The 9,646-nt window shown below is 40.6% G+C and overlaps 1 protein-coding gene across 1 annotated transcript; it reads left to right on the top strand.

Moving 5' to 3' along the window:
* The first annotated feature begins 1,195 nt into the window (after positions 1-1,195).
* Positions 1,196-8,944, top strand: etf1a (eukaryotic translation termination factor 1a). The gene is made up of 11 exons (XM_020642650.3): positions 1,196-1,349; positions 1,752-1,862; positions 3,312-3,487; positions 4,252-4,391; positions 4,521-4,659; positions 4,812-5,002; positions 6,093-6,222; positions 6,342-6,515; positions 6,610-6,674; positions 6,768-6,915; positions 8,199-8,944. The coding sequence occupies exons 2-11, from the start codon at positions 1,777-1,779 to the stop codon at positions 8,279-8,281; spliced, it is 1,332 nt and encodes a 443-aa protein (XP_020498306.1). The 5' UTR covers positions 1,196-1,349; positions 1,752-1,776; the 3' UTR covers positions 8,282-8,944.
* Positions 8,945-9,646: the final 702 nt, after the last annotated feature.

The following is a 9,646-nucleotide window of genomic DNA, read 5'->3' as shown; positions in this document are numbered from 1 at the left end:
GAAAAAATAGGGGTAAATGATATATTTAACACTCTGAAACCTCATCGGCTTCTTTGTCTCTCTGATAATCAGTTGTCCAAAAATGTAATCAGACTCTAATACAAAAAAGTCCAGATTGGTAAAGTCATCTCCATATGAGCCACTATGTTTACTGAAGACTCAGCAGTCAAATAATGTGTTGCAGAGCAACTTAAACCCAGTATTAAGAAGAACACTATACTTACACTTTACAAACACTACAATCTTTGGCTTATACAATCCTCTACCAGCATCTTAACCCAGTAATTTGCATCTGCAGCATGAACATTTTAAACTGAAGGTAACTGGGTCACAGTGCAGGCTGGTTTGAAACCTTGCTAGATTTTTTTCTTTATAAAGAAGTGCAATTTTTCCCACCAGTCAAACTAATTAGAAAGATGTCCCTTCGCTTGCTTGAAATAGCCTACTAAGCACTTTTTGAAGCCACATTGTGGCAACACTCAAAGTCTAAAAGGATACCTAGATCCTGTTATACCCATAGCCTATCGGCTATATAACATTAAAGACATAGCCTAATGATCTGCATATCAACTGATACAACAGACAATGGAAAGATGTTTAAAATGGATATCTTAAAGAAATCATATAAAACATTTTTAATTGGAAGTATTAGAAAAGATAAGGTATGCCATGGGTTGGTTTTTATTATGATAACCATGTTCTTTCATAGTATTGAATTGAGCTTGATTTAAGATTTAACAAATAACATTTTGTTTAGAAAGGTGTAAACGAAAACTGACATCTGAGATTCTGCTTAAAATGTAGAATTTTACCCTGGCAAATGTTTGACCAGCAGATGTCAGTGCACACGCTCAATATTAATGGAAAGCTCACACAGCTACGCTAATGACATTACAAGAGGGCAGTTTTACACCGTTCAAGTTAGACTGCAAAGACGCAGTAAGAAGCTGGCAAAACAAAATTCGTGAGTCTGATATATATTTTAACAAGGACAAGTAAACATGTGTGTTGGTAAACTCAGTTACGTCTGTCACCGCAGACTAACTACAAATCCCATAACTCCCCGTTACTAAGACCCACCCGATTTTGTCGACGATTTTAAGCTTTGTCCAATCGTTGTTTAGATTTTTACGATGGCGTGGACTGCAAGAGCTGCTATTGGTTTCTATGTGGTTTCCAGGAAGTGAACGCCATAGTTCTAACCACCTCCTACATGTGAGCTCCATCGATAGCACCACGCGCGGCGTGTGGAGGAGAAACCGGTCGCGAAGGCAACGTCACTCCTCGGACCACCGACTCGACGTAGTGCAGCGGCAGACAGCGGAGCGGAGCGGCGTTGTCCGAGGCAGGTACCGTAACGCTACAATTAATTCCAATAAATATCCAGTGGGAAAATCCGGTAGTTAGGTTATTTCAGGCGAGCGGAGGTAAAGTAGGTCGTATTAGGTAAGAACAGGGTGGACGCTAGGGCCTGGCGGATTGTAGGCCCTGTGATTATCCGCGCTCTTTACTGACAGAAGCAGCCCGGGCAGAGTCATTCTCTCACGGCCGGTCCAGCTGCCAGAGCTGGGTCAGGTGCCTCAACAGACGCCGCGCCGCTAGCGTTGAGGTACCCTGACCCATCTAGTGTGGAATTAAAAAAAAAAATGTATCGGTCTTTCAAGACTGAGATTCCCGGTCAATCGGGGCAGTGTAAGGTCCATGCCTTTTTAATGTTGTGTTCTTGTTTTTACGCCTTTTTTCCCCCCCAGGTGCTGAAGCGATTACAGCAGAAAGATGGCGGACGACCCCAGCGCGGCGGACAGGAACGTGGAGATATGGAAAATCAAGAAGCTGATCAAAAGTTTGGAAGCTGCCCGTGGGTAAGCGATCGATATGAGCGGTGTGTGTGTCGATGTTTCGGACTTGGGGGGTGAGGGGGGGTGGATTTGTCATCTGGTTTGTGTTTTTTTTAAGTTGATGGTGTGAACGATGACCGCCGCAAACAGCTGGAGATAAGAGCGGCCGAATTTTGGGAGTGGTTAGCTTAGCATAGCTAGCGTTGCTTACCGTTACTTTTTGCCGCTGCCCTAGCATGCTAAACTGCTAAAACGCTAGCTCGAAACTGCTGGCGGAATGTAAGCGAGTGTGAAAGACGGGAAATGTTGTGTTAACTAGAATCGAGGCTCGTTGTGATGCCTCTGCGTTTGCGTGTGCTGGGGGGTGACATTGCGCAGAGTTACGCCTCAAGTTAAGAAAAAAGGGGGGTGAATGCTGGTAACATTGTCTGTTAGCTGTGTTGCCAGTGAGACCCGCTAATAGACGTCATCTGTGGGGAAAGAGGCCGCCATGGGTGCCTTTAACAAGAAAGCACGTTGATGAGAAATGAAGGCCGGCTAGCATACAGTCGGGCTTCCACATGATCTGACGGATTAATGTTAAGTCTTTAAATGACGTTTACAAGGCCTTTTTTGTTCGTGTTGATTATGTGACAGCTTCTTTTTTTTTTTTTTTTTCCTTTCTTTCTCCCCCTGAAGAGTTTTCGCCTCATGGCAACCGAGCTTTCTGAGTTTCACATTTAAAGCATTGCAGACCATTTAATGGTCAATCTAACGAGTAACACTTGAGGGGGGGATATTTGGCCATTTGACGACATGTAAAAAAAAAAAAAAAAGTGTGGGTGTTGCTGTTGGCTTAAAGCTTTCTCTGCGTCAGCTTGCTGTGTAGTGCTGCGCAGAATTTGCCGTCCTGTGCTCCACCGCCTGCCATGTCACAGTTGACCATTTGCCCTATATTCATCCAGCTGCTGCTACCTACCTACCTGCCTGCCTGCCTGCCTGTCTGTCTGTATGTGCAGTGTCAGCCTGTACTGGCATGCTTTGTGTGTTGAGTAGGTAGTGAATAGAGAGGCAGTGTAGAGCAGTGCCACCCAGTTGTAAGCCTCAAGGGCAGAGGTTGTATACTTTATAGCTGACAAGCCCATCCAGTTTGTCCCCTCAACCTTTAGACCCCTGTCAAGGTGATATTTTGTTAGGGAAGGTTGTTTGTTTACAAAATAAGATGAGATTTAAATCTCAAAGGTAATAAAATAAACAGGTCAAAGTTGAAGTTCCAAATAGTCCAAGTTGGTCATAGTAGGTGTGGGTACCACCAATCATGTCAGGGTCATTTTGAAGTACATTTGAGTTGCATTGTTGTCAGATTGCTACACATTGGTGGTAAAGCACCAATGTTTATAATGTAGTGTTGGACACTGCACCCCATAGCAACTTGTGTATGTGTTTGTACGGGTTTTATGTGAACATAATGTTTATCTCTGTCTGTCTCTCTAGTAATGGCACCAGCATGATCTCACTGATCATCCCTCCCAAGGACCAGATATCTAGAGTGGCCAAGATGTTGGCTGATGAGTTTGGCACTGCTTCTAACATCAAGAGCCGAGTCAACAGGCTCTCCGTACTCGGGGCCATCACCTCTGTACAGCAGAGACTAAAACTCTACAACAAGGGTACGTGTTCAATGCACACTCAAGTAACTGATTTTCATGCCTTTTTTTTTTTTTTTTTAAAGCTGGCTGGACATGATTAATCTCTATCAGGAAATATGTATATCAAAATGACCTTAATGTTCTCAGTCAAACCAGGTAGATAGTCTGATCTAGTGTTTAACTGATATTTACACAGATTGTCCGATTTCACTAAGAAAGAGATTCAGTTTCACATAAAAGCATCTTAATAAGCATGTGTAACAAATATGGATTTACATGTACTATTTTGTTCTGATTTATTGAAATTAAAAGGTTTTAAATTAGAGCAGGTCTAAACTTAAGTGGAAATCATATGAATGTAGTCATCTTTCCCAGCATGTCAGCGTTTTACATTTTATCATATGTTTGTATGGTGAACAATGCACTTGCGTCTTGCTGCTTTGGACCAGCTAGTTAATTAGCAAAACTTGTGTTGGTTATAGCATAGGATTTAAAAGTAGGAAGGTGTATGCATGGGACAAGGCTGTGTATTACCCATCTAGACAGTGTTAGCATTTACATCTTGTCATGAATTAAAAATTATATACTTTACATCAAGGGGGAAAAAATGCTTGCTTCAGAAAGGTTGAGGTCTTTGTGAACAGAAAGAATCATGACTAGAAACTTTCTAGAAAATGTGCTGATCATGGCTTCTTCTTCATACCCTATTAAATGTTCATGCTTTTATAACATAACTTTCTACTTGTCTAATCTACTGTCCTCTGATTATTTTATTTTATTTCTAGTGCCACCCAATGGTTTGGTCGTGTACTGTGGCACCATTGTGACAGAGGAAGGCAAGGAGAAAAAAGTCAATATCGACTTTGAGCCTTTTAAACCAATCAACACCTCCCTGTACCTGTGCGACAACAAGTTCCACACTGAGGTGTGAGCATTTGCATGGTTTCATGAATGCTAATATAGTTATTTGTTTGGAGATAAGGGTTCTGATTTTTTTATTATACTCTTGTCACATTCTTATCCCCAATTCTTCCTTCACTCTCCCCTAACACAGGCATTGACAGCCCTGCTCTCTGACGACAGTAAGTTTGGCTTTATTGTGATCGACGGTAGTGGGGCACTGTTTGGCACACTGCAGGGCAACACCAGAGAGGTGCTACACAAGTTCACTGTGGACCTACCCAAGAAGCACGGTACTATCCTACACAACACTGAACGTTTGATTTTGTGCAACTACACCCCAGGGATAATTGTAGAGAATTAGTTTTATATAGTTGTTCATTTATGAAGCTCTTAAGTTTTGCCTTTTTAAAAATGGTTTCTCTTATGTCTATCGTTCTTTTAGGCAGAGGAGGGCAGTCTGCTCTGCGTTTTGCTCGTCTGAGAATGGAGAAGAGACACAACTATGTGAGAAAAGTGGCTGAGACGGCTGTCCAGCTCTTTGTGTCCAACGACAAAGTTAATGTGGCTGGAATGGTCTTGGCTGGATCTGCAGACTTTAAGACAGAACTCAGCCAGTCTGATATGTTCGACCCAGTAAGTTGATGTCTGAGTGAGTCTGTTAAAACTAACAGGGATGTTCCTCCGGATTTATCTAATGTCGTTTACATTGATTACTATCAAGCAATATCTAATCTGTTAAGTTATAGTTATATATAGTTATGTGCTACATTTACGGGGATAGATACCAGAAAAGATACATTTAGTCAATACAACTAAATTATATTTTAACCCTGTTATTATTTTTATTCAATCAAATTTACATCAAACAAAATGTGATACACTACTTATTTAGCTTAATCTAACGCATTACAATGTTTTTGCATCCTGACCAACTTATAGTAGATTGGGATGTTTGAAAAATGTAAATCCTTTTTCACTTCAGCTTCAGTAATAATGTTAAAATTTTGAGATAAACAAATTTGAGTTCTCTCAAGGCACAGGTATAATGTCAACGTGGGGGTGTGTGCTATTTGAAATCAAGTGATGAGTTCATTCCAAATAATGCTGTCCTCATTCATTTGAAAGTGATTGGGTTTTGAGTCATCTAACCTTACTTCAAGTTAACAACTGTCCGTTTTAAAGTTTGTCAATGGTGTCTGGCAAACATTAGCAGCACCATGACTTATTTGCTCCTGCATCTCAAACATAACCACACAGCCTTGTGGGAGATCTAAGAGGTACTGCAAGCAGACACCTGTTAAATAGGAGCAATCAGCTTTATTGGCGAGGCGACACAAGGCGACACAAACACTTGAAGGAATCTTGATGTTCATGCGTTACTTTTAATGACAGCTGTCCTTTTCTATTGGAAAGGTTTCCTTAAATGACTTCTTTCCCTGATTTCCGACTCTATCCACCATCCTATCCCTACAATAAAGGCACAAAAATCCCCCCAAAAATCTTAAATCATATTGAGTATACTGGAAGAGCATAATAAAACAATGAAGTAGTTAAATTGAAGTTGCCTTTTTCATATCAAGATGTAGCTCTAAAGCTGCTGGTTTGGGAGGCTGAATGAATGGCTAGTCATATTTAGTATGCTATTAATTATATCACCTGTTGCCTGTATATGGATGTCTCTACTGTGTGTTTTAACCATTTGTGTGTTGTTGTTTTTCTGCAGAGGTTACAGGCCAAAGTTCTGAAGCTGGTGGACATCTCGTATGGAGGGGAGAATGGCTTCAACCAGGCTATTGAGCTCTCCGCAGAGGTTCTCTCTAATGTCAAGTTCATCCAGGAGAAGAAGCTCATAGGTATGTCGTGCAATTTACATAATGGAACAGCTATGTTAAGTGACGCCTGAAGAAAAACCTCAGAACACAAGAGCTTCTTTTAATGAAGAGATGTTCCCAATGATTATCCCTCTGTATAGGGCGGTACTTCGATGAGATCAGTCAGGACACGGGGAAGTACTGTTTCGGTGTGGAGGACACGCTCAAAGCGCTGGAGATGGGAGCTGTGGAGATCCTCATAGTCTACGAGAACTTAGACACGATGCGATACATTCTTCGTGTGCATGGGGCTGAGAGCAACGGATTAGAGAATGGTACTCATTCCACAAATATCCCATTTCTCAGAAACAAGGCCATACACATCATGTTATGTTGCTATAATCTTAATGCCTCTCCTTTGATCTTTAGATGAGAAAACTTTGTACTTAACGCCAGAGCAGGAGAAAGACAAGTCTCACTTCACAGACAAGGAGGTGAGCACTACCAAGAAAGGACTCATTCTTGGATGTAAGTTAGGCCCGTTACCCGTCATGGCATGTGTCTCTGACTCTTGACTGTGTTTCTAGACGGGGCAGGAACACGAGCTGATCGAGAGCATGCCACTCCTGGAGTGGTTTGCCAACAACTACAAGAAATTCGGAGCCACATTGGAGATAGTCACAGACAAGAGCCAGGAAGGTTCCCAGTTTGTCAAGGGCTTTGGAGGCATTGGGGGTGAGCACACTGTCAATAGCACTGGAATTGTACATTTGTAAAGCTCAAACCTGTTAAGCAGGTTCAAGCCTTCGTGTATTCTCTGGTGTCTTACCTACTTCATTTGCAAAATGTGAAGGTTAACTTAGAGATTTTCTCCATTTTGTATTACTCCAGAATGTCTCTCTTCCTCTGTAACCTGGAGTGGTTTAGAAAATAAAACCAGCCTTTAAATATTGTCCACATTACAGCACAATAAAGACTAAAGTATCTCTGCAGGAAATATGTTCACAAAATACTACAGACACTATACATCTGTTCAATCTACATTACTTTCATGCTTAGATCAGCAACAATAAGGACATTGATAGCCAGTGCAGTCTGATTTTAAGAATGTCACAACCTATTTATAAGTATTGGCTTCATTCCATTAACTGAAGATGCAAACCTACACAGGACAGTCCTTGGTTTAGATCCTTGTGCTTAAAAGATGCCGTTTCAGACCATGTAGAAACAGTAGAAAGTGTTTTACACTGGAAAGAGTAGAAATAAATTCCTTCACTTGAACTAGATTGAATTCTCTCTTATCTGGGCCTTTTGATTTGGATACAGTAGTGGGCACAGTGCGTTCTGTTCTCCGTCCTTTAAACACTTTTGAGTTTTAGTCAAAGAAAAGTGGCAGAAAGGGAGGTAAAGAAATGTGGTAAAGTGAAGGAAATTTAAAAGGACCTGAATTCCTTTAGTTACTGTGCTGTATTTGCACCTCATGCTGTCAACTCCCTCTGATCAATAAAGTCAAAAACTATCCCTTTAATTCCCAGAGACTAAATGTTGTTTCAAACATTTGTTCATCCTAAAGAGAACCAATGACGGATCTTGCCAACCAGTCATAGTCATAACTTGGTGCATTTGTGGGTTATGAATTCAAAGTATTTAAAATAATGTTTTTTTTAACAAGGTTTAATTCTACTGGTAATGCATTTTTTTACGTAGCCTTTAAGAATGATACAATCTTAAATATGCAAAATATTTGACTAATTTCTTCAACAGATATGACGCAATGTGTTTAGCGGAATTTTGCAAAATTGAAAACGAAGGAATACAGTTCCATCAAAATTTCCTTGGTACAGTAAAGGTTAATAGGATGCCTTTGGTTTCATAGTCGAAGAGGTTTGGATTTCAGGACCTAAAAAATAATCATACCACTCCATTTACGACTTGGGAATAGTTTTTCCTTAAACATATTCTTCTCTTATTGCTGCCATCATATTACCCTTACTAATCTGTCCTCCTGTATTCCTCAGGTATCTTGCGGTACAGGGTGGACTTCCAGGGCATGGAGTACCAAGGAGAGGACGATGAGTTCTTTGATTTGGATGACTACTAGGTAGTCGGGGACTGATACTGGGAGAAAAGAAGCAAAGGAATGAATGAAGAAATAAGGAAAGAAAAATGCCACCTCTCTTGCAGCAAGTGAGAGGTGCAACCGTGTTGACCATATATATGACAGACACACCTTCCAATTTACCTGTTGCATACACAAACTTGCACATACATTTCATCTGTATACAAGACAGAGTACATCACACCGGCTGAAGAGGAGTGAGATTTTCTTGCATCCAGAGAGGGAGAAAGCCCTTCCTGAATAAATCCCTGCCTTAGAGTGCTGGTTCCTTCCCCTAGTTGGATTGGACTCGACTCATTTTTGTTCTCTTTTTTTCTGCTCCCCTCCATTTTGAATGAACACATCAGCAAGTTCCCAGATTCCTCGCTGCCCCTAACCCGGTCTGAAGATAAACTTTGGACTTACTCCCCCCATATAGAAAATATATTTCCCGTTCTTGCGTCATCATAACCCTACCCTACATCTCTCTCTCCTCCCTACTATGCTTTCTCTCTCTTCTTCTTTTTTTTTTTTTTTTTTTTTTTGCATTTCATTTTTTTACTGGTAACTGCTGCTGTTGTATTTTATGAGAGTGGGGGATTTTTTTTACCTGGGTTTCTGTAGAGAAAGGGGGACAAAGTATTAAATTTGAACTGCTGAAAACCATTGCTACCTCCTCATCTGGTGTGGTCTCAATCCTGTGCTGTGTCTGTCTCATTCCTGGGAGGCCTGCGCTTATCTCTCCTTAACCAGGATCAACTGAATATATTCAGATAGTCCTGTGTGAGAGTATGCACGGCTGCTCGAGGGAGAGTTGTTTATGGCATCCACAAACTCACGTTTAAGTAAGTTTAAAATGTATAAATTAAGGGTGTCAGAGCTGTACGATATAAGTAGGCATTTATTAGGCCCCCTGCATCTAAGAATGTTAAATAATCATTTTTGAAAATCTGAACCACAATGACAAGATTCCATCTATGACATCTGATTTTACTGTAAGTCAATAATAGGAATTTGTGAATTCAGTCCTGAAGATCCCTTTTTTTTACTTGTGATACCAAGAAGAATTGGTTTTCAAAGATAAAGGTGAGTGTTTACATAGCATTGTGTGCTGAAATTGTATAAATAAACCAGACAGAATTATTTTAATTTGGTTTATGTTGATTCATCAGGACTAGCTAAAGAAAAAGACTGCTCCAAGTGCTTGTTGAATTCTCAGTTCTCCCAATTCAAATAATGACTTTCATGCCCTGTTGGTGCAAGTAATGAAGATGAAGTGGTTAAAGCAGAGATCATCTCACATAGGCTTAATGTCATTGGAAATATAATTATATACATGTGTGTGTTAGGGTGGGGTGACGGGTTATC

The sequence above is a fragment of the Labrus bergylta genome, chromosome 9 (assembly GCF_963930695.1).
Source record: "Labrus bergylta chromosome 9, fLabBer1.1, whole genome shotgun sequence".
Taxonomy (NCBI): Eukaryota; Metazoa; Chordata; class Actinopteri; order Labriformes; family Labridae; genus Labrus; species Labrus bergylta.
The sequence above is the reverse complement of the archived record's forward strand: the minus strand, read 5'-3'. Positions and strand labels throughout refer to the sequence as shown.

Excerpts from the sequence above, each read along its gene's own strand:
- etf1a (XM_020642650.3), top strand. The coding sequence starts at position 1,777 with ATGGCGGACGACCCCAGCGCGGCGGACAGGAACGTGGAGATATGGAAA. Across the intron at positions 3,488-4,251 it reads ACTAAAACTCTACAACAAGG|TGCCACCCAATGGTTTGGTC; the intron begins GTACGTGTTCAA and ends TTTTATTTCTAG. Across the intron at positions 6,675-6,767 it reads CTCACTTCACAGACAAGGAG|ACGGGGCAGGAACACGAGCT; the intron begins GTGAGCACTACC and ends CTGTGTTTCTAG.